The sequence below is a fragment of the Pan paniscus genome, chromosome 12, assembly GCF_029289425.2.
Source record: "Pan paniscus chromosome 12, NHGRI_mPanPan1-v2.0_pri, whole genome shotgun sequence".
NCBI lineage: Eukaryota > Metazoa > Chordata > Mammalia > Primates > Hominidae > Pan > Pan paniscus.
The window spans coordinates 119,509,881-119,534,533 of record NC_073261.2 but is presented as its reverse complement, the minus strand read 5'-3'; the positions used below and the strand labels follow the sequence as shown (position 1 = coordinate 119,534,533).

At 45.1% G+C, this 24,653-nt stretch overlaps 1 protein-coding gene across 9 annotated transcripts in view; it reads left to right on the top strand.

The window, feature by feature from the left end:
- Positions 1-24,653, top strand: part of RNF144A (ring finger protein 144A) — a 324,797-nt gene that overhangs the window by 60,181 nt on the left and 239,963 nt on the right. For 7 of the 9 annotated variants that reach the window (XM_055108292.2, XM_063594662.1, XM_055108287.2 and 4 more), the window contains one exon: positions 19,679-19,824. The exons of 1 other annotated variant lie outside the window; for it this stretch is intronic. In XM_055108292.2, the coding sequence (XP_054964267.1) occupies positions 19,679-19,824 (146 nt within the window). Of the gene's footprint in view, positions 1-19,678; positions 19,825-24,653 lie in introns of those variants that run through there. One more of the 9 variants, XM_055108291.1, reaches the window with a different exon arrangement.

Sequence of the window (24,653 nt, the reverse complement as noted above, 5' to 3'; positions counted from 1 at the left end):
GAAAGCTGCGTATGCCTTTTGAGTTAATGACACGAAAGCACAGACAACTGGACATGGTTCTTTTGAACATTGTAACATCAATTCATTGGGATCAAATCAACACTGAGCATCAGTATTCAGTGTTTAATGCACATTTTAATTTCACTGCAGAGAGGATCGCACCTCATTACTAGCAGTTATTGAGTCACTACTCAGTAAATATTTACTTTCTACGTGTAGTACATTATACCAAATAGTTGATATTATATGGGCATAAAATGATCTCTGTTACTGGGAAACTTCTGGTGCAGGAGAAGCGGTAAACCTTTTATTGCTGTTACAGGAGCTTTCTCCCAGGCAGCGAGCTTTAGAGTGTCCATTAAACTTTACTGACCAATTTTTTATGGAGCACTTCCTCTATGCTTGCACTGTTATAAATTCTTGGGATAGAATAGTGAACCCAGCAAATAAAAACTACTGCCCTCATTGGGGTGTCTATTCTGGAGAGACAAAAAGAACATAAAGAAGAGAAATAAGTTACACAGTAGACAGTATTAAGCCTATTGTTTTAAGGAGAAAATGAAAGCATAGATGGTAGTGAGTGTCGGGGGGAGATGTTGGGGAGTTTGCCTTTAAGATACATCACCCTGGAGTCACTGGAAGTTTCCATCTGGGAGACGTCTTGTGAAATAGTGTCCTTGGTGGGTATGTGGTCAGCTTGGGGAACCCATAGAACTGCATCACAGCCTCACTCCTCATCCTCAATAGGGGCTAGTAGACCAGGAGAGGAGAGGAGGTGTGGGCACCCTCGTGAGGTAAAGGTGTCTGTGGTCCTGCATAGCTCTGGAGGACGTGGACTTCTTTCTGGAATGACAGGAAGCTCCTAACAGGACTTTATGTGTCAGAGGCCTATGATGGCCTGTGAATGTGGAAAACATGGTTGGATATGGTGGGTTCTATTGTTTTTGGTGCTGTAATTCTATATTAATGATGCTCAAGTGACCAAGGACTTGTACTCTCTTAAGAGCACATAGTCCCATTAGGCCCATTATCATTTCAACAAGATCCTTCCTGGGAACAGACTTCTAGACAGCCCATGTCTTTTCTTTGTGACTGGTGCCTCCAAGCTCAGGGACACCTTATAAAGGTTCCAGGGGTAAAAACCCAAGTTTGAACGTGGGGCTGGGAATAATTACTCCATACAGACTTGTGTTATTGTGGGTATTCCCAGCAGGAATGTTCCCCGCCTTGAAGACTCTTCCCAGGTTGCCGGGGTTTTCTTGGGAATAATTTGAAGTTGACATCTCTGTTTCCCTCCAGGAAAGGTTGCATCAGTTTATGTGATCATGTTCAAGTCCCTCGAGGTTGGACTCAGAACCAAGCTGAATGCTCAGGAAACAAGTAGGCTGGTTCTGCAGTCTGAGCCTGGACCCTGTCTGTTTGGAGGCTTTCCTTCTCTCTTTGTGAATATTCTCTTTAGAAGAAAGCTCTCTTTCTGCACCTGTGGGGATCATCACCACCATGTCAGAACTAATTCTGAGTAAGTTCTGTGGTTTGTTTTTATAGCTAACAGAGTTTCCCATTGTTGTCCAGCAAAGGGATGGAGCACTGAATGGGTGAGGATTGGCATCCAGAAGAAAGGGTGGCATGAAGGGTCCACGTATCTCTGCCCAACTTCTGGGCTGCCTCTCTGTCTCATGAGCTCATCTGCACTTGGTGGTCTCTGCAGCCAGGGTCAGAAAGTAGAGAGATAGGGGCAGCCTTGTGTGTTTCCTGAGTGCCTATTGGAGTCTGAGTTCTAGAATAGTGGGCGAGGGGCTGGGACAGGGGCTGAGCCTTGTGGATCTGAGGGATGTTGGACAGAGATGTCTCTTCTGAATGAGTGGGAGGCGTTGCTGTGGGTTGACCCTGAGCCTGTGGTCTTCAGTCTTGGCCAAGGCTGTAGGGATCACGTGGACTTCCTCACAGGGAGGGTGGGAGATGCAGATGAGATGAGATATTTTTTTCCTGGTTATTAGGACAGGCAGTCTCCAGCATTGGCTGTGAGGGAGGCAGAGGTACCTTCTGTGTGATTATGATTGGGGAAGTTGAGCACTGGATTTATCTCTGCATCCTAGCCAACTAAATGGTCTGTCATTGCCATTGTTAAACCAAAGACCTGTTTAATACCTAGAAGACTCTGTGATGAAACAGACATTCTTCTCAGGTGTGAAAAGTTAAAAGAAATCATTAGCTTTTTTTTTTCCTGAGGGTGGCCTCTTTAGTATTTCGAAAGGTGAAACAATCAGATTAGCAATTACATCTTTGGTGGGGGACCAGAAGTTATTGTTTATGAATGAGCCTTCCAGGCTCCACAGAAGCCTCCAGGGTGATGTGTACATGAAAAGAATGTGGGGTTCATAAGTTGAGAGACTTAGGTTTAAGTTCTGAATTTGCCGCTTATTACCCAGGGACTTTGGGCAAATTGTGCGTCCCTCTTAAACCTCAGTTCTTAATCTGTTACATGAAGATAATTGAGTTAATGTATTCGTTCATTTTCACACTGCTGTAATGATACTACCTGAGACTGAGTAATCTATCAACAAAAGAGGTTTAATTGAATCAATTCTGCATGGCTGGGGAGGCCTCAGGAAACTCACAATTATGGCTGAAGGTGAAGGGGAAGCAGGCACCTTCTTCACAAGGCGGCAGGAGAGAGAGCACATGCAAGAGAAACTGCCACTTTTAAACCATCAGATCTCATGAGAACATCTCAATATCATGAGAACAGCCTGGGGGAAACTGCCCCCATGATCCAGTCACCTCCTACTGGGTCTGTTGTCCCTCAACACGTGAAGATTACAATTTGACATGAGGATTTGGGTGGGGATGCAGAGCTAACCCATGTAATTCCACCCCAGCGTCTCCCAGATATCGTGTCCTTTCCACATTTCAAAACCAATCATGCTCTCCAACAGCCCCCCAGAGTCTTAACTCATTCCAGCATTAACCCAAAAGTCCAAGTCCGTAGTCTCATCTGAGACAAGACAAGTCCCTTCCTCCTAAGAGCCTGTAAAATCACAAGCCAGTTAGTTACTTCTAAGATATACTGGGGGTACAGGCATTGAGAAAATAGTCCCATTTCAAATGGGAGAACTTGGCCAAAACAAGGGGGCCAGAGGCCCCATGCCAGTCTGAAATCTGGCCAGGCAGTCATTACATCTTAAAGCTCCAAAATCACTTTTGATTCCATGTCTCAAATCCTGGGCATGGTGATGCAAGGGGTAGGCTCTCACGGCCTTGGGCAGCTCTGCCTCTGTGGCTCTGTAGGGTACAGCCGCTGCAGCTGCTTTCACAGGCTGGCATTGAGCACCTGCAGCTTTTACAGGTGCCCAGTGCAAGCTGTTGGTGGATCTACCTTTCTGTGGTCTGGAGGACAGTGGCCCTCTTCTCACAGCTCCACTAGGCAGTGCCCCAGTGGGGACTCTGTGTGGGGGCTCCAATCCCACCTTTCCCTTCCACACTGCCCATGAAGGTTCTCCATGAAGGCTCTGGCCTGCAACAGACTTCTGCCTGGACATCCAAGCAATTCCATACATCCTCTGAAATCGAGGTGGAGGCTTCCTAAGCTTAACTCTTGCCTTATGCGCACCCACAGGCCCAATACCACGTGGAAGGTGCCAAGGCTTAGGGCTTGCACCCTCTGAAGCAATGGCCTGAGCTGTACCTTGGCCTCTTTTAGCTACAGCTGTAGCAGCTGGAACCCAGGGTGCCATGTCCCAAGGCTGCACAGAGCAGCTGAGGCCTGGGCCTGGCCCTGGCCCACAAAACCATTTTTTCCTTCTACACCTCCAGGCCTGTGATGGGAGGAGTTGCCTTGAAGATCTCTGAAATGCCCTGGAGACATTTTCCCCCATTGTCTTACTGATTAACATTCGGCTTCTTGTTATTTATGCAAATTTCTGCAGCTGGCTTGAATTTCTCCCCAGAAAATGGGTTTTTTCTTTTTTACTACATGGTCAGGCTGCAAATTTTCTAAACTTTTATCTCTGCTTTTTTTTTTAAAACATAAGTTTCAATTTCATATCGTCTCTTTGTGAATGCATGTAACTGTGTGCTTTCAGGAAAAGCCAGGTCGCATCTCGATGCTTTGCTGCTTAGAAATTTCCTCTGCCAGATACCTTAAATTATCTCTCTCAATTTCAAAGTTCCACAGATCTCTAGGGCAGGGGGAAAATGCCACCAGTCTCTTTACTAAAGCATAGCGAGAGTGACCTTTGCTCCAGTTCCCATTAGGTTCCTCATCTCCATCTGAGACCACCTCAGCCTGAACTTCATTGTCGATACGACTGTCAGCATGTTGGTCAAAACCATTCAACAAGTCTCTAGGAAGTTCCAAACTTTCCCACATCTTCCTGTCTTACTCTGAGCCCTCCAATCTGTTCCAACTCTGCCTGTTACCCAGTTCTAAAGTTGCTTCCACATTTCCAGGTAATCTTCATAGCAGTATGCCACTCCTGGTACCAATTTTCTGTATTAGTCTGTTTTCACACTGCTATAAAGATACTACCTGGCCCACAGGTAGTAATTTATGAAGAAAAAAGATTTAATTGATTCACAGTTCCCCCATGAGGCTTGGGAGGTCTCAGGAAACTTGCAATCATGGCAGAAGGCAAAAGGGAAGCAGACACCTTCTTCACAAGGCGGCAGGAGAGAGAGAGCGCACAGGGGAAACTGCCACTTTTAAAACCATCGGATCTCGTGAGATCTCCCTTAATATCACTGGAACAGCATGGGGGAAACTGCCCCCCATGATCCAGTCACCTCCCACCAGGTCTGTTCATGGACAGATGAACTGGGGATTACAATTCCAGATAAGATTTGGGTGGGGACACAGAGCCAAATCTTATCATTGACTTCACATGAGTGGCAAAATATAAAGTAGAATACAGAATAGAGATATTGGTAAACCTTGCAGCTACTCGTAAGTGTGTTGCAATGTGCTGTGTGTCATTATTTGGTCAGAAGATGGGTGCATTAGGTACATGGGGACTTCTTTATTTTATCAATGGAGGGAGAGCGCCCATCACATTTACTTGGCTCCATGGTTGTGGAAGAGGAATTGCCCTCTTCACACCAAGGAAGGAGGCATTGCCTGATTCACGCTAGTATTTTTTTCTTCCTAGATAACTAGGCAATAAAGAAAATGACAAACTATAGCAATTATTTATATTCGAATAGATTTTGTAAACAGTTGGATGATAAGACTGACTCCCTGATACAGCTTAACATTTTTCCTTCGGGGAAAAAACAACAAACACATAAGCCGATGTCAAGTATGTCAGAGAACGGCTGTGGGGTAAAAGGAAGAGGGACAAGGGAGAGAGTGGTGAGAGCCCTGGCCGTGTCTGTAGCAATCAGACGATTGAGAAAGTGGCAACTATATGGATCCTGGGCCAGTGTGCTTTGGAGAACATCAAACTTGGTGACATTATTATCACATTATTATCACAGTCATCTTCCTGCTGCAGTAACATTGGGATTCTTCGGGTTTCTGTGCTTGTTTTCTAAAAAGAGGGATCTTTTAATCATTCTCACACCTTTAGTACATTGGAAAATAGCTGAGGCCCCGTGAAATGGAATGCCACAGCTTCTGCCTAGTGGCTTATGATTTGCTTGTCATTCCCAGTGAGCTCTGGCTGTACCTAAAGGTAGAAATAAGAATCTGCAGAGAGCCTAGGAAAGGCTTTTGTCCTAGAGGTGCTACAGTTTCCAGGTCCGTGAATAACCCGCGTGTTCTTCAATGGTATTTGCTGGCCTCTCCCATGCTTGTGCTGCTGGCTGTCAGATGTTACTGCTTCCTTTGCTAAAGATACCGTCTCCCTTACCAGGAGGACATAGTGTTTGCAAGTCTCCTTCCTTGTGTGAGCTGTTTGGCATGCTTTAAGTGGTAGAAGGGGAATTTAAAGGCTCCAGTTTTCTTTTCTATAAGAAGTCTCCTGGAAGCTGTGTGTGTGCCCTGGGCCCTCTCCCTGGCTCCACACTGTTGTCTTTCTAGAACAATCCCTGGGGGACTGTGGATCTCTATGAGCTCAGGTTCTAAGAGGAGACAGTGCTGACTTGCCCTACAGCCTTTTTATCTGGTAGTGAGGTTTACAGTCAGCATCACGCCTCTGGCCATCGTGTAGCACTGGATGGAGCCCAAATCACTAGTCCTGTCTCTTCTTCCTTTCTGATGGCAGAGGATGCTAGAGCGCTACTTATTCTTATGCAGATCTTAAGTGACGTTTTCAGGATGCAGGTGGCTACAGTCCATTGCTTTGGTCCTGACCTCTCACTCACTCTCCTGGAGGATTTCTGTCAGGAGTTTCCTGACTGTTTCTGAGCCTTGTACTGGAATCCTCCTGTGTGGGCCCCCACTGTGTCTGTCTACCTTATAGCAAAGGAGAGGCTGAGGCTCAGGGGGACTCGGTGTTCCCTCAGCCATGCAAGCAAATGATGGTGACCCTCCTGACATCACCACAGATGTGCTCCTCCCCAGATGTCTCAGATGGCAGCTCCGTCCTGCTGCCCACGTAGGGCAGAAGCCTCGGAGACACCCTTGACTCCTCTCTTTCTCCAGCACCGATCTTGAAACTGCACATTCTGAGCAGCTTCTTTTTCAAAGTATATCCAGAATGTGACTACTTGCCATCAGCCCTATTTGTCATTGGGCCATGTTGGACAATCCCCATCTTGTCTGTGGATGGTTGCAGTCACCTCCCAATGGGCCACAGTGCTCTGCATTTTTCCGGTGCATCGGGGTGCTCAGTGCACAGTCTCAGCCCCAGCTCCCTCTCCCTGCCTCATTTTTCCACTGAGCCCGCATAGTTCACAAGCTGTGTATCTTACTGATTTATCTATTTATTTTCTGTCTCCCCGCTAGAGTGTAAGTTTCTCAAGGGTGGGAATATCTGCCTATTCTGTTCACTGTTCACATTTCCAGCAAGGAGAGCACTGCCTGGAAACAGGTTTCTTTTTTCTTTTCTTTTTTTTTTTTCCCAAGAAGGAGTCTTGCTCTGCCATTCAGGCTGGAGTGCAGTGGTGCAATCTCAGCTCACTGCAACCTCCGCCTCCTGGGTTCAAGCAATTCTTCTGCCTCAGCCTCCCGAGTAGCTGGGATTACAGGCTCCCGCCGCCACATCCGGCTAATTTTTGTATTTTTAGTAGAGACGGGGTTTCACCATGTTGGCCAGGCTGGTCTCGAACTCCTGACCTCATGATCCACCCGCCTCAGCCTCCCAAAGTGCTGGAATTACAGGCATGAGCCACCGCACTCGGCCCCAAGCTTCTTGAATGATTGGAAGGATGTCTCTGCCTTTTGTTGTAGCATGTGGGAATAACTATTTACTTTTAACTCATGTTTTATTCATCTTAACAGCATTGCTATACATTGGGAAAATAGGAGTGCGTAAGTGTATTTATCTTTTCCTGATGGTGCAGATCCTGAATATTCCCAGCCTTTAGGATTTAATGTGGTCCTGACATGCAAGGGTGCCTCTAGCACCCAAGGCCAGGATCATTTTCCTTTCTTTGTTATTTTAGAGCATGCATGGGGTCCACTTGTGCATCCCACTGGGTTTTGTCTCCAAAGTCTGCAGATATGTTTTGCCTCCCTCACTGGAAATGTAAAGCAGCTGTTATCACCCCATAGAGTTCATTGTATTAGTTTATTCCTCTCTTTCAGTGTTTCCCATGCTCTCTTCTGTTCACTGACCAGTTACTAGAAAGCAAAGAGAAAATCAAAATAAACTTCACATAAGAAACACAGGACTTGGTGGAACAGGAAATCTTCTCTATGTATTTGAAATACATAATTTTCTGGGCAGGTGGTCAAATAAAGCTGTGGCCTAATACTGATAAATGAAAGGTGATTCCGCGGGACTTCCCCAGGTTTCTTTGAACAGATTTAGTGTCATTTTGCATGTTTTAATTCATCTCCGCCCCCTCTTTTTTTTTTTTTTTTTTTTAACAATGAGAAGATTGTTAAAGGCAGCTGCTTTAGGGAAAAAGGGCTTTGATTATTATTATTAGACAGTGCTCCCTTGGTGGCCATTCTGCCCTGGTTGGCTTTTGTAATCCCTTCTCTAGAATAGTATTTAGAACTTCCTAGGAACCTAATTCTGGTTTGCTCAATAACTGATAATGAGTAAGTGGAAGGATTAGGGGCTTGTAAATGTTGGCATAAGGGATGGAGGAACCTCTGGCGTTGGAATTGCAGGTGAGTTCTTAGGAAGGTGGATGTGGAAGGTTCAGACGGTTTAATAGACGGAATACAACTCGAGCCACACGTGTAGCATGCTCTCTGAAGTTGATCGGTATCAATGGGGTTTTCAAATTGGAAAGGATGTTTTATCTTTTGTTTTTGAGACGGAGTCTTGCTCTGTTGCACAGGCTGGAGTGCAGTGGCGCCATCTCGGCTCACTGCAAGCTCCGCCTCCTGGGTTCATGCCATTCTCCTGCCTCAGCCTCCCGAGTAGCTGGGACTGCACGTGCGCACCACCGCACCCGGCTAATTTTTTTTTGTATTTTTAGTAGAGGCGGAGTTTCACCGTGTTAGCCAGGATGGTCTCGATCTCCTGACCTCATGATCCGCCCACCTCGGCCTCCCAAAGTGCTAGGATTACAGGCGTGAGCCACTGTGCCCGGCCGCATGTTTTATCTTTATCACTCTTACTTTGAGATCGGTTCTCCTATCTGTGTGGAAGAGGCCTCTCACTGATGAGCAGAGTCGCAGGTTTTCACGTGGGCAGAAGGAATGAAGGCTGCACAGGTTTAGAGAAAGGATGGCTTAGAGGACTCCCGGAAGCCAGCTGTCCCAGCCAGCATCCTCGGGTTACAGATGAGGCCACTGTTCCATGAAGGTACAGTGACAGCCTCAGGGTCACATGGGTCAGTCATTCCCAAAGCTTGCAATAAAACCCGTTTTTTTTTTTTTTTTTAAGACATACAGACTTAAGAATGCTCTGATGGGGTGGAGGGAGAAGCACAGGGCTCTGCGTGGAGGTCGCCTGGTCTACAAAAGAAAAACCTCCAAGCTTTCGGAGGCCCATTTCCACCCGATTTCCTCCTCCCTACTCTGTTACCTCCATTATGTCTTCTTCCATTAGCTCAAGGGATTGACAAGCTCCAAACCCAGAAATTTCCCAGGCTTGTTGCTTAGCAACAAGGTTTCTGTTTGGGGACTTGAAGGAGACAGCCATTGTGCCCGGCCTGCCCCCTTGTTGAGCTGGCCAGAGGCCTGTTCCTAAGCCACCCTCAAGATCAGCAAGTACTGACCTGAAGGAACTGAAGAAACTGCAGATGACCAAATAGACGAGTCTCCCACACCCCACAGTGTCTCTTTGTTGAACAGAGTGTGATTAAGATCACTTCAGGGCAGGGAACCCGGTGGCCCACTGCTATTCAAGGTTTATCATAGATGTCCATATATATATCTCCTGCTGCTTTTTCTTTGTGTTCTGTCTGACAGAGAGAGACGGAGAGAAGAATGACTATGTCCCTAGGAAAAGTTTTGCAATAAAACATTAAGGGTGGTTCATTATCTGATAGAAGGAAGTGGGATTGGGGTGAGGGGCAGAGTTGCTGTGACTTCTTAGCAAATCCCTAAACAGCTCAGAATGAGGGAATTATCTCTAAAAAGAAGGAGGGATGATCCAAACATCCCCCCTTCAACTCTAAATTTAATGAGTCGATGTTTGATTTTGACAGCATTACTCTCTGGTAGCCGAAGTGTAATGTTTATCTGGGCAAATACATTAGTGTTGAAATAATAGGCCCTTTGTGTCTTTCTCTGCATCTCATTCCCGGATGGGGGTCAGAACGCGTGGCTGTGTCTGGGTCCTCTGTGGGAAACCGGCCATGATGTTGAAGCCACCGAGAAACGTTTAAGTTTGTGTGTGGAGTGTTTTATCAGCACTCTGGGGAATGCCTGCATCAACTGTTTTGGTCTTAGAAATAAAGAATGAGTTTCCTGCCATGAATAGCAATTGTTTTCCAAGCCAGGTGGCCTGCAAGAGAGGCTGCCTCCAGAAGCTGGTCTGCAGATCTGCGGGGGCCAGGAAGGAGGCGTCTCGGGGCCACACCCGGGGCAGTGTTGCATGCTTCTCTAAGGTCATTTTCAGCAGGGTTTCTGGGGTGTGTGTGTGTGTGTGTGTGTGTGTCTCCCTGTCAGATCACAATTCTGTCCTCTCTGTGGCCCTGCTGTGGGACATACAGACTTAAGAATGCTCTGATGGGGTGGAGGGAGAAGCACAGGGCTCTGCATGGAGGTCGCCTGGTCTACAAAAGAAAACAGTTCCATGTAAGTAGACTTTCTGCTCACTTACCCTGTATATTTTAGTGTCCAATTATGGATGCTGTCCTCTGCAGTTGAGGTGCTCCCAATGGCTGACCCTTCACCCTCACCTGCAGATGTAGGTGAAGGTAGAAAGTAGAAAGCACCCACAACCTCCACTTGGTGCCAGTCTGTGGCTGTTTCTCTAGTGAATTTGTCTCCATCTGGCCCTGTGCTCAGAAGGTGGGTGCCCTTCCTCTGGCCCCTGGGTTCTTCCTTGTTGATTGTGTATGTTCTTCTCTGTACTCCTGCAAAATCTTAATTTAGGGAAATCTGTTACATTGAAATGACTAAGAGCAGCTTTCTTTCTTTTTTTGTATTTCTTACGAAGCTTTAATGCTATGCAGTAGTGCTTGAGAAAGTGTTTTATGGGCTCCTTGGGCCCTTCTGTGTACCTTTCTTGGACTGTGAAGGTATTCATTAGCATACCAAAAACCACCAGAAGTTTAAAATGCTGAAAAGTAAGCGAACTAATCTGTTTAACTATATTTAATTTAGCGTTTCTCAGATTTTTCGTGTCAAAGTGTTTCGTTTAAAAATAAACTTTTATTTTAGGGCAGTTTAGATTTAGATTTACAGATTTAGTTTTAGATACAGATTTAGATGGACCGATATGGATTTAGATTTAGAAAATGACGCAGGTAGTACAGAGAGTTCCCATAAACCTCATGCCCAGCTTCTCCTGTTAACGTCTTGCGTTAGTTTAGTCCATTTGTCACAATATGAAACCAGTACTGTTACATGCTTATCAACTCAGGAACCCTCTTCATTCCAGTTTCTTGAGTTTTTACCCAGTGTCCTTCTTCTGTTCCAAGTTCTCTCATTGCATTTAGGGGTCTTGTCTCCTTAGAGTCCTCTCCACTGGGACAGTTTCTCAGGCTTCCATTGAAGACTTTGACAGTTTTTGGTTAGGAATTTTATAGAATATTCTTGAATTGGGATTTATTTGATGCTCTTCTCTTAAGAAGACAGGGGTTATTGGTTTTGAGAGGAAGACCCTAGAGGTGAAACCTTACTCTCATCACATCCTGGTGGGGGTGAGGGGTGTGGTCACCGTCAACACCATCCATGTGTACAGTCACCCCTGGTGCCGTTGGGGTCACCTCATTGGGGCAGCGTTTGTCCTTTTCACATGTGTGAGCTCCTTTTTCCACCGTTTTCTAAACTACACTCTTTGGAAGGAAGTCATTCTCTACAGCCCACTTCAGAATGAGGAGTTAGGCTCCACCTCCTTGAGGGCCTAGCATCTATGAAAATTATGTGGAATTTTTCTGCATGAGAGACGTGTCTTTTCCCTCATTTATTTATGTGATTATGGGCTCATGGGTATATATTTTCTATTCTGGGCGATAATTCATGCTACTCTGTTGCTCTGTTTTTTTTCAGCTACAGCCACTGGGAGCTTTTTCAGTTGTCTCCTATATTGTTTGGACATCCTCCAGCTCAACTCCAATGTCCTGCCCCAGTCCTAGAATCAGCTGTTTGTCCAGTGAACCCTAGTTTCGGTAACTGGAACATTGTGTTAGAATCAAGATCTGGGCACTAGATGTGCTTATTGCAAACTGGGATGTCATTCCTTCTGTGCCCTGTCAGCTGCTAGAACAAGGAAACATATGTATGTACACTAACCGGTGTGTGCACACAAATCTATACATATTTCTTTATTAGCCACCTGAATCTATATTAGGCTAAACATGAGTTCCTACTGATGAGGCCAACTCTATTCCATGACCACCCTTGCTTATCTGAGACCTTCCACTCCAACAGTGAGAAACCTGGATCGCACTGTCTACCATCCCTTTACTTATTTTTTCCATTCCAGTGTAAAGGGATAGTGGCTTCAGAACTGTTAACTCATGCTCTGCAGCAGGCAGCTTCATCACCTGGCGAATAGTGCTTATGAACTTGGCCATTATTATTACAGGTTCGGCCCATTCCCGAAATCATTCTGGTCAGCACCTTTCCCCCACCCGCTTTTAATACAGGTGGAACCTTTGTTACAGTCTGCATTCCATCCTACCATGCCCCTGACCTCCTCAATGATTTTTTTTTAAATTGCGTGCATTAAGGATCACCCTTTGTAAAGTTGTTTTATGGGTTTTGATAAGTGCAGAATGTCACATATCTGTTATTACAGTGTCATACAGAATAGTTTTATTGCCCTGAAAATGCCCTATACTCACCCATTCAAGCCTCCTCTGCTCTCCCAGCCGCCCCCCTCCAAGCTACCAGTAACCACTGATCTGTTTGCTGACTAGGGTTTTGCCTTTTCTAGAATGTCATATAATTAGAATCATACAGTAGATACCCTTTTCTTAAAAAAAAGAAGAAAAAAGACCTTATTTTTTTACAACACTTTTAGGTTCAAACCAAATTGAACAGATAATACAGAGTTTCCATACACCCATCCACACGTACACACAATTAGCTATTAACATCCCATACCACAGTGGCACATTTGTTACCATGAATGAATATACATTGATCAGCATTCTCTCCCAGGGTTCATAATTTCCTATGGTAGTCAGTTGGGGCTGCTGTAACAGAATACCATTGACCACGGGGCTGAAACAACAGAAATTTATTTTCTTGCAGTTCTGGAGGCTGGAAGTCTGAGAGGAGGGTGCCAGCGTGCTTGAGTTCTGGTGAGGACATCCCCCTGGCTTACAGAGGCTGCCTTCTTGCTGTGTCCTCACATGGCCAAGAAAGAGCATGGGAGCTCTCTCGTCCTCTTCTTGTAACTCCAGTCCTATTGGATTACGGTCCCACCCTTACGAGCTCATTTAACCTTAATTTAACCTTAATTCCTTCCTAAAGACTATATATATTTATACACACACACACACACACACACACACACACACACACACACACAGAGCTATATATATATAATATATAATATAACATATAATATATATAGCATAGCATATATATTATATAATATATGATATAACATATATTATATATATTGCTATGTATATATATATAGAGAGAGATTGCTACACACACACACACACACACACACACACACACATATAGATATATAGACTTCTAGATGTGCTAAATCTCCAAATATAGTCCCAATGGGGGTTTGGGCTTCTGCATACAAATTTGCCAGGGGGGTAAACTTTGGTCCATAGTTTACGCTAGGTTTCACTCACCCTTGGTGTTGCACATTCTTTGGGCTTTGACAGATGGATAATGACATGTAATCACCATTACGCTTCATGCTGAATAGTTGCTCGCCCCTAAATATTCTCTGTGCTCTGCCCAATCATCCCTTCCTCTCCATGATCCCTGGCAACCACTGATCTTTTTATTGTCCTTATAGTTTTGTCTTTTCCAGAATGTCCTAGAGTTGGGATCATATGTGTGTAGCCTTTTCAGATTGGCTTCTTGCAGGTAGTAATATGCCTTTAAATTTCTTCCATGTCTTTTCTTGGCTTGATGACTTATTTTTTCAGTGCCGAATAATATTCCACTGCCTGGATATACCATAGTTTACCCCTTCACCTACTGAAAGACAGCTTGGTTGTTTCCAAATTTTGGCAGTTACAGCTGAGCTGCTATAAGCATGCATGTGCAGGTTTTCATGTGAACATAAGTCTTCACATTAGCTGGGAAACTAGGAGGGTGATTGCTGGAAATAGTTAAGTTTTTATCATTGAGTGGGCATCATCTGCTTGGGAGGAGACAGCGTCCAAGTACTTTCCTAAAGCGTCATGAAGCCATACACTTGAATAAGCCAACTCTTTTACAGCCAACTTTCTACTCAGCCACAATTCTCCAATTTCTGCTGCTGCTGACAGCTCCGTATTATGAAGATGTAGCTTTTCCCAGCCACTGCCAATCTGTACATGCTCAAGTTAAGCCCAGGAAGCTCAGAAGCAAAACTGAAGTTGGTTTGTCTTATATCTCTACAAATCCAAAAGGCTCCATCTCATTCAGCTGATGAGGATATACAGAGGAGGTGTAGCACAGTAAATGGCTGTGTCTTAGGGCCACACAGACTGTGACTAAATAGCCCTGTATGTTTGTGCAGGTTACCCTAATCCTCTCCGAACCTTGGTTTACTCATTGGTAAAAATTTGAATAATAGCAAACTATCAAAGTCTCAGAGTCATTGTGCAGAGAAATGAAGTAGTATATGCAAATGGCAAACACAATGTCTGATGTACATTTAACAGTCTCTCTGTCTCATATATACATATATATATACACACACACACATATATCTCTCTCTCATAAATACGTATATATATATGTATATATAATTGTTGTTATAATTATGGAATAGCTGCTGTGACCACTGTCCAGAAGGCTAGAACATAGTTCCTACCCTTGAATAATGTATCATCAAGTTGGGGAGATAAATTCACACATATGTCAGACTTCGAAGGCCACACTTACCCAGAAAGACTGGTGACATGGTAGACCTCCAAAGCCACACTTACCCAGAAATGGGAGTTACTATGAGAGTGTAGGCCAGGGCCTTGTAGACACGACAGCTGAGTTTTGGTATTGTTGAAGAACGGTGCACTTGGTGGGCTTCAACCCACACAGACTTGAGTGAGATGGACTTGGTTGGAAATGCTGTTGAGTGGAATGATACTGACCAGTGGTTCTTGGGCTTCATTGTGCATCACAGTCCCTGCCAGGCTCACAGAAACAGATCACTGTGCCGCCCCACCCACCTCCCCAGAGTTTCTGTTTTAATGAGTCTGGGTTGGAGCCCAACCAGTTACATTCCAGCAAGTTCTCAGGTGATGCTGATGCTGGTGTTTAGAGAGCGCTGCTTGAGAAGCCTGGTGGACCACACACAGCAGAGACCCAGAGACGGGAGACAGCTGGGAGACGTGAAAAATCAGAGGAGACGTCACACAGCACCAGGACTGATGCTGGGTGTGAAGGGTTTGTAGGGTGTGGAGAAGGGGTAAGGAAGGAAAAGGGAGTTAGGCTGCAGAGGAAACATGAGAGTGTCCCAGGCAACTGGAGGAGAGCAGGGACTTTCTGGAGGAAGGCATGAAAGTAAGAGGTGGATGATGACTGGCTGGCAGCTGCCTACCTTTCCAAGGTTTGCTTTGAAGGAGTAAAGATGGGAAAAATAGGGGCCTACAGAGGTCCATAGCCCTGGGGCTCAGAGATGGGATAGTTTTGGTCAAATAACCACCTTGGACCTTACAGGAATCTGCCGAATCTCTCTACAGTGGACTATTTTCTCCTCCAGCTCTCTCTCATCCTTGTGTCCACGCCTCTTTCATCACAAGGCACAATCCTTAGCATGGTCTCAGTCATGCTTAATAAGTAAATTGCCTTATGCACATTTTGAATTGCTTAAATTGAATAATACTTATAATTGACCAGATGTTCCTAAAACAGTTTGCCATTTCATATGACTTGACATTCACATTAGGAAAACAAAGACTGTGCTTTCTTTTATTGTGCATTGTGATTCTCTTAGCATAATCTGATTGCAAGTTCGCAGCTGTTCACTGTTTGCAGAATCATATTAAGGCCATCCTGTGTGTAGGGAAGGTCCATGATGGGTTTAGACAATATAGACCCCTTTTTTTTCTGTAAAATATATCCTGTTGTTGTCACCGTTTGAATCACAATTTTGAGCACAACTCAGAGACTGTGTATTCTGTTGGGGAAAGAATAGTGATGTGATTCCTGGAAATGGTGCTGTGACCTGCTTCAAATCCAGCTCATGGGGCTGGCGGGGGAAGTGGGAGGTGAGGGCCATGGGCTGACCTGTGCCCAGGGCAGGGGAAGCCACTGGGGGCCAGATAGAAATCATGGTCCAGGCAGAAAGGAAGTCAGACAGATGGAACCCTGTACGCCGTGCCAGGAGGTCACAACAGAGAGGCAGTAAACAGGAAAAGGAGCCCAGATCTGAAGCTGGAAGGAGAGAGAATTGTCTTGGGAACAAGCACGATGGGGCAGGGCAGAGGTCCAGCACAGAGGCTATAACTGGCTTGTGGGTCAGGGAACTGTTCACGCGGGGTGGAGGCGGGGATTCCAGGGCCCTCTGTGGAGCAGTTAAGCTCTGCCTTTGGGTAATGCGTTCTCGGGTGATGTCCAGGCTGGGAGCATAGTGCATGGCTGACGATAAGGGAGGAGGCTTTAGGAGGTTTTGATGTTTGATTCTTCTAAAAATTTTCTCCATTGGATCGAACTTCCTAAATGACTAATTTTACCATATGATATCTCTTCCCAACAGCTTGTTTTATCCATTTTGTCTATGTAGGTAAAAGTCTAAGCTTGTTAACTTGACCTATCATAATGACTTCTACTTACCAAGCTCCTAGTATCTATATATTAGATATATTATTCTAATATATTGCTTCTTACTTCTCACTCACTCTTCCCAAGTCTACATGAGTGGTGATGGTTATACAGGCTTTACAGAGGGAAAAAACAAAACAACAAAAACAAAAATTAAGTTCACAGAAGTTAAATTTAAGTTATGTGATTTCTTCAACATCAGCATAACCAAGTGGCCAAAAAAAGGAATTTGAAGCCAGGTCTGCTTGACTGCAAAGCGTGAACTCTTTACCCTGCAGCTTCCCCAACAGCCCGACACAACTTGTACCCAGTGCTTTTTCAACATTGTCAAAACACAAGCTCTCCCCAGATCTCCAGGCCAGAGCAGCCAATTGCCAGCCACTGCCCACTTGAAACTTTTCCAGCCCTGACTGATTTCTGCAGCCTGCCCCAAGCCTCAGTGCCTGGGGTGAAGGTTTGTGATCCAATTTAGGGCCAGCTAACATTTTAAAATATAATTATCATGTTGTCCAGTGAACTTTAAGAGATGCTACTTAAAAAAATTATTAAGTATTAAAGCAGAAAAAAGATACAGAGAAATCAAAAGAAAAAAGTCACAGCCTGTCAGCCTAGGACCCAGAAAACCCCATGTAGAGATTGAAAATGATGACAGTCATAAGCATAAGCATAAAATTCAAGGTGTAGAGAAATGATCCAAATGAATATGATCCTGGGGAGGACGCCTTGATGTCTGTACCCCCTGCAGCCCCAGAGAGCCGTGTGACGCCTCCAATTATCTCACTCCTCAGGACCCACCAGCTTGAGGTCAAATCATGATGCTTGTTTAAACTATCTTGAAAGTGCCAGCCAGTCCAGAGGAATTTGTGTCAAAGAGTCCTTTTGTAACAGGGAAGACACATGTATTTTAGACTGAGTGACTTGCAGGCACCAGCTGCCCTTGGAAGAGGCCCCTCCAGCTGCGGCCCACTCCCGCTCCAGACGCTGAAGGCCTGCGCGGATTCCCAGTGCAGATCCTGGGCGGTCTTCAGTCACCCCTTCAGTTGCTTGAGCTCTGACAGTCAGGGTCTCCTCCCCGAATCTGGCTCATTTCTGCCTCTCATGTCCTTTGTCATGTGTCACTGGGCCCCATCTGCTGGGTGAGCTTTCAGGATCCTGCAGGCACTTCCTTCTGGGCCGGACGTGTCTTCTCCCTCCTGGTAGAATTCTCCCTCCATGTGGAATTCACCAGGTGGGTGAATTCTCCCTTCTCCTTCCATGTAGAATTCACCAGGTGGGTTTTCCTAACTAAATATTAGCGCAGTGACACCCAGTGAGATGTCAGTCGTAAAACTTGAGAAAGGGATGATGTAATTTTTTTTTTTAAGTTAGGACAGCTCCTTGACCCTGGGAATAAGCTACTCAAATGACAGTAAGTCCCACACCTACCCGTGGCGCCCAGCGGCATCGTCAAATTCCCTGTCTGCTAAGCTGTGGCTGAAGGAGACATCACAGGGGAAAGGGAGTGTATTTGTTAGGGTCCTCTAGAGGGACAGAACTAATAAGATAGATGTTTATATAAAGGGGAGTTTATTAGGTAGTATTGACTCACACGATCACAACGTGAGGTCCCACAGTAGGCCATCTGCAAGCTGAGGAGCAAGGAAGCCAGTCCAAGTCCCAAAATCTCAGAGGTAGGGAACTGACAGTGCAGCCCTCAGTCTGTGGTCGAAGGGCCAGGAGTCCCAAAGCTGAAGAACTTGGAGTCCGATGTTCGAGGGCAGAAAGCCCAGCACAGGAGAACGACAGAGGCCAGAAGATTCAGCCAGTCTAGTCTTTCCACGTTTTTCTGCCTGCTTTTTATTCTGGCTTTGCTGGCAGCTGATTAGATGGTGCCTACCCTGGCTGAGGGTGGGTCGGCCTCTCCCAGTCCACTGACTCAAATGTTAATCTCCTTTGGCAGTACCCTCACAGTCACACCAGGAACAATACTTTGCATCCTTCAATCCAATCAAGTTGGCACTCAGTGTTAACCACCACAGGGAGGAAGGGATTTTCCTGAGCACTTGCTGTGTGCGGCCGACCCTTTATGTGATCTCCCTTCATCCTCAGAACACCTCTGTGAGAGGGGATTATCAGCCCCCTCATGTGGATGAGCCAGCTGAGGCTGAGAGTGGTTAGGGAACTGTTTTGGGCAGTTCTGTGTGATCACAAAGCATAGCAATGGTTCTGCCCTTCCATGTGGCCCTTGTGCCTTGTCTTCTGGTGAAAGATGCTACGACATTTCTTCCTTCTGTTGGATGTCTACCTTCTTTCCAGCTACCCTGAAAACTCAAGCCTCACCACCCCCACCAAGCCCTTCTGCTCTGACCCTTCCACCCAGGCTTGTCCTCATATTCGCCACGTCTTTAACACTGGAGAACAGTTAAATCCAAGCAATATGTATTTTAGCAAAAGCTTCTCTTCCAAGATGGCTAAGGTTTTGCCCCCCTGGTTTAGGAGCCTGGTTGGCAGGTGTCTTATTAAAATGCACATCAGTGGGAGGGAGGGAAGGATGGGTGTGTGGGTGAGTTGTTTGCCGTTTTGAGGGCAGACTTGAAAGTTACTACCAGAATGGTAAGGGAGCCACTCACAGACCCAAGGCAGGCACCCCTGGTTAAAATTTCTCAGAGCTTGGCAGGCCGAGGTGGGCGGATCATGAGGTCAGGAGATCGAGACCATCCTGGCTAACATGGTGAAACCCCATCTCTACTAAAAATACAAAAAATTAGCCTGGCATGGTGGCAGTTGCCTATAGTCCCAGCTACTCAGGAGGCTGAGGCAAGAGAATCACTTGAACCCATGAGGCGGAGGTTGCAGTGAGCTAGATCGCACCACTGTACTCCAACCTGGACGACAGAGCGAGACTCCATCTCAAAAAAAAAAACAAAAAAATTCTCAGAGCATCCAAATGCTCTAGGCTCCATCAGCAGTCAGTTGGCCACCTCCCTGGGTCCCAGCTACAGCCAGGAGAACCCTGCCACGGAGCAGGTGGATGCCAGGGGTGGGGAGGTCTGACCTTCCGTGCTTCTCTCGTTTCAGACTGTTCTGCGATGACCACAGCAAGGTACCGGCCCACCTGGGACCTGGCCCTCGACCCGCTGGTGTCTTGCAAGCTCTGTCTTGGGGAGTACCCAGTGGAGCAGATGACAACCATAGCCCAGTGCCAATGCATCTTCTGTACTCTGGTTGGTCTTTTTGGATAAAATATATGTTACAGTGATTTTAGGATGAGCTTTTTGCTTTCATTTGCAGAGACACTAGGCAAACCTTTGGACTACATTTTGCCTGACAGTGGAGTCTTCTTGTTGAGGCCTTCACACAGTTCTTGGAAGAATTATTCTGTTAGTCAGGCAGGCTCCCAGAGTGGAAGATTTCCGTTACAGTTGCTTGTGGTGCAAAAGCAATCGGTTAAACAGAATTTTAGAAGCTCGTGATAACAATTCACGAAACTTATCATAGCGCATGTTCTCCTTGCTACACAGCAAAAGCTTCCACACCTTATATCAAATGTATTTTAATAGTCACATGTCTGAGGTTACGGCAGTGCTAACCTAGTGATTGTGTGTAGCTAGAATATTCAGTCCTCAGTGTCATCTTTCACTGGCTTAGTGCTAAACTAGAATATAGATATTTTAAAATCACATTTAATATTTGTTATGATGTAGCCAACATTCTTTTGGGGCCAGATGATCCTTCGGGGCTTAATGAATATGGGGACTTCTAAGTCAAGAATCTGGGGTTTGGGTCAAACTCAAATCCCAAATTTTTTTTTTTTTTTTTTTGAGACGGAGTCTCGCTCTGTCGCCCAGGCTGGAGTGCAGTGGCGCGATCTCGGCTCACTGCAAGCTCCGCCTCCCGGGTTCACGCCATTCTCCTGCCTCAGCCTCCCGAGTAGCTGGGACTACAGGCGCCCGCCACCACGCCCGGCCAATTTTTTGTATTTTTAGTAGAGACGGGGTTTCACCGTGTTAGCCAGGATGGTCTCGATCTCCTGACCTCGTGATCCGCCCGCCTCGGCCTCCCAAAGTGCTGGGATTACAGGCGTGAGCCACCGCGCCCGGCCTCAAATCCCAAATTTTATCTATCGGAAAAGATAAATGAGTGTGTGAGGTTTACTTTTAGTTAATCTCATTGAATTTTACTTGTTTTTTCTGTCCATTCAAGGAATGAAAAAAGAAAATGAGTGCATAGAAGCCGGAAGTAGGACGGTAGTTTCCTGGGGTCTGCAGGGAATGGGGAGATGTAGGTCAAAGGGTATGAAGTTGCAGTTATACAGGTTGAATAAGTTCTAGAGACCTAATGTACAGCATGATAATTATAGTTAATCATACTGTTTTGTATACTTGAAATTTTCTGTGAGGATAGATCTTAAGTATTCTCACCACACACACGCAAATCGGTAACTCTGTGAGATGATGGATATTTAATTAGCTTGATGGATTTATGATGTATACACGTATACAAAAAATGAATATCAAAACTTCACATTGTTCACTTGAAGTATAAAATGGACAGTCTTTATCAATTATAACTGAAAAAAGCTGAAAAATAAAACACAATATTTATCATTTTAAAAAGTACAGAAAAGAAAAATGAAAAACTGTCTTCAAAAAAAAAAAAGTCGCTTCTGAATTTAACTGCTGTTGTATGTGGATGGTGTAGACGGCTTCCCTGTGGGTTTTTCAAATGCCTGGATTATAATCTGTCACTCGAACAGTCTCTCCCACCCTGTACACTGATGCATTCATCTTTCTTGCATAGCTTTCAGACTGTATTTCATTTGCACCTCATGATGTCCTTGGTATGTAGGCACAGCAAATATTTTATCTTTGTTTTATAGATAAGGAGAGGGAGCTTTACAAACATTTACATCTATGTCTTCTGTTTCTTGTTTATGCTAGATTCAGCCTTTCTTAAGGGCAGAAGGATTTCTGGCCCATTCTGTATCCACCTAGCACCTAGTTTAGTGCAGGACCCAGAAGAGCTAATCAGTAAAATCTCACAGATTGAAATGAAGTGTATTGATCTCAATACTGTAGTTGCCATCCAAGAAATGTGCCTCATTAAAGCACCAGGAAGACAGCTCCAACCTAGAGGAAAGGAAGTTGCTTTTGACATTGTTCTGAGATGGAGAAGGATAGGAGGGAGATTGATCTCCATCCTGTTAACACTGTGAATGGGGCTTATTGTCATTTCTAGATGAGTTAGGATGGTGGAACCCCTCAAGATGGATTCAATAACTAGCCTTACGCAAAATCACCTCCTCTTACTTGAAAGGACATCTTCCCAACTGATCGAATGGCTCCCCATCTGCCAAAAATGCCTTGTGGGGGGTGGGGGCGGGGGGCATTTGCAGTCTCTGCAGTCGCCTGCCTGCTGTCAGAGGCCAGAGCTTGTGTTCTTACCCTTGAAATAGTTCATTCTCCCTGGCTTTTTTGCTGAGGCCTTCATTTTTGTTATTGTTGTCTTAGTTTTCTATTTCTAGAGAATTGTAGTAAAAACAAATAAGCCACTCAAATTGAGACCAAAAGCCTAACCAAAGTCAGTGGATGTGAAGGAAGAAGCTAGCACTGTGTTCTCCGAAAGAGGCTGCTGGAAACACCAAAAAAACAGTGACACTGTGGTGATTTTTTTTCACAACAATTTACCAAAATTTAAAATGTTGAAAACAGTTCCACCTCTGTCCGTAGCTCACTGTAGCGTGAAGAGAAGGAAGCACCTGTGTGTTGAAGATTCAGAAGGGAGGAGGTGTCGGGGTGCCCTGGTCGCTTTGGTGGCGCCTTCCCCTCTGTGTGGGCTGCAGGTCGCCCCAAGCTGGGGGCAGGCCATGGGGAGGAGCCCTGAGTCTGTGGCCAGAAGAGTTGCAACTGTCCTTTTCTGGGGGGTGCAGACATGGGAAGGAAGAAAATTGTCTAAGACTAAAAGGAGGCACTCTTAAAGAAACAGTTATTACAAAATTACAGTTGAGTGCTGAAGTAACTTTATCTCAAGGAGTCCGGGGCTAGAGGGAAAAGCATGGCATTTGGAGTCAGGTGTCCTGGAGCTGAAATGCCAGCTCTATTTCTGCCCTGAGCAGGCCTCATTTACCCCATCTGTATAATGGAGATAAAAATAGTTTACCTCAAAGTTCAAGTGGAAGAACATGTGTGAAGTCATGTGGTAGGCAGTCAGCAGGCCTAGTTCTTTCACATTTTGCTTCTAAGTTTGGGTTTAGAACTGCAGGAATAAAAACAGAGTTTGGGCAGCTCTCCCTAAATGTCTTCTGAAGAACATTTATCTCAAGAGATGGACTCAGAAATGATTTGTGTGGTTCAGTGGGTTTGCTAATGACGGACACCGCATCCTTGTCCACACCCCCCACTACCAAGGCATCCCAGGTGCCCAAGAGCAGGAGGAATGTACCGAGACATCCACAGCCAGAGACATACTGTCCACTTACCTGTGTTCCTTCAATGCATTTCAGTGTGAAAGGGACTGGCCTAGCAATTGCTAATATGGCACTCCCCTGAAGCAGGTTCTCCGGGGCTTTCCTTGCTTGCAGGGTGCCTGGTGGATTCTTCGTGATTCTCTGGAGGTCACAAGAGCCTGTGCACATGTTCCCGGTGCTGTGCTAGGCCTTGGGAGCTTGGGGATGATGAGAGCTACCAGATATCTTAAATTGTTCCATTTGGATTAGTGTGAAGTCTAACTTTAGAAGGTCAAATGTAAAGCTGAACATTTGTGTGCAAAATAGTGACATGTAAGTCTAACCAACAAATTCTGTGCTGGAGCACTGGCCAGAGAGAAAGGATTGTGGACACGTATTTTGAAATCAGGCTGCCGTTACCCACCATGAGGGCCAATCCCATGTTCGTTTTGTCAATCAGAGATGCAACCTGTGGGTAGAGTGACCTGGGAAATTCCTTATGGGCTGAAATCTAAAATGTAGAAGATGTTTTAACTTAAAATGGGACGTATTAGAGCTATTTAGGTCTGTCTTATACTTGTGGCATTTGACAGTTACACTGAGAATGTTAATATGGTGTTATTGCTGGCAGAGTTGTTTCCATTCAGACAGCTGCTAGAACTAGAGATGATAGTCTTATCCCAAAGGTGGGAACACGTGAAGCTCAAAGGGAGGTGCTGTGGTCCCATCCCAAGACACAGGTCCCTAGTTATCTGGGAAGGTAGAAATGTCTACATTTCTATTAGTTCTTAAAAAAAACAGTCTAGTGAAAGTTATTTTTTAATGATGACAAGATTGAATAAGCCAAATAAAACATACATATACACATATATTATATATATATAATGTTTATATATATATAATTTTTTTTTTGCTTTCAGTTAGAATTAAATCTATTTTTATATCAGCTATTTATTGGCAATTAGGAATTTTGCCATTAGAACCCAGATGACAGGATTTTGATATATAACCATAGAAAGTTGTTACTTAAAAATGTAACATTTGGCCAGGCACAGTGGCTCATGTCTGTAATCCCAGCACTTTGGGAGGCTGAGGCGGGTGGATCACCTGAGGTCAGGAGTTCGACATCAGCCTGGCCAACATGTTGAAACCCCGTCTCTACTAAAAATACAAAAAGTTTCTGGGCGTGGTGGCGTGTGCCTGTAATCCCAGCTACTCAGGAGGCTGAGGCAGGAGAATCATTTGAACCCGGGAGGTGGAGGTTGCAGTGAGCTGAGATCACGCCATTGCACTCCAGCCTGGGCAACAAAAGAAACTCCATCTCAATAAATAAATAAACAAACAAAAGTGAAACTCCATCTCAATAAATAAAATAAAATAAAATAAAAATAAATAAAAAAATAAAAGTGTAACTTTTTGCCCTGGCACAGTGTCTCCTGCCTGTAATCCCAGCATTTTGGGAGGCCGAGGTGGGAGGACTGTTTGAGCTCAGGAGTTTGAGACAATCCTGGGCAACATAGTGAGACCTTGTCTCTACAAAAAATAAAAAAATTAGCTGGGCATGGTGGCAGACACCTGTGGCCCCAGCTACTCAGGAAGCTGAGGCAG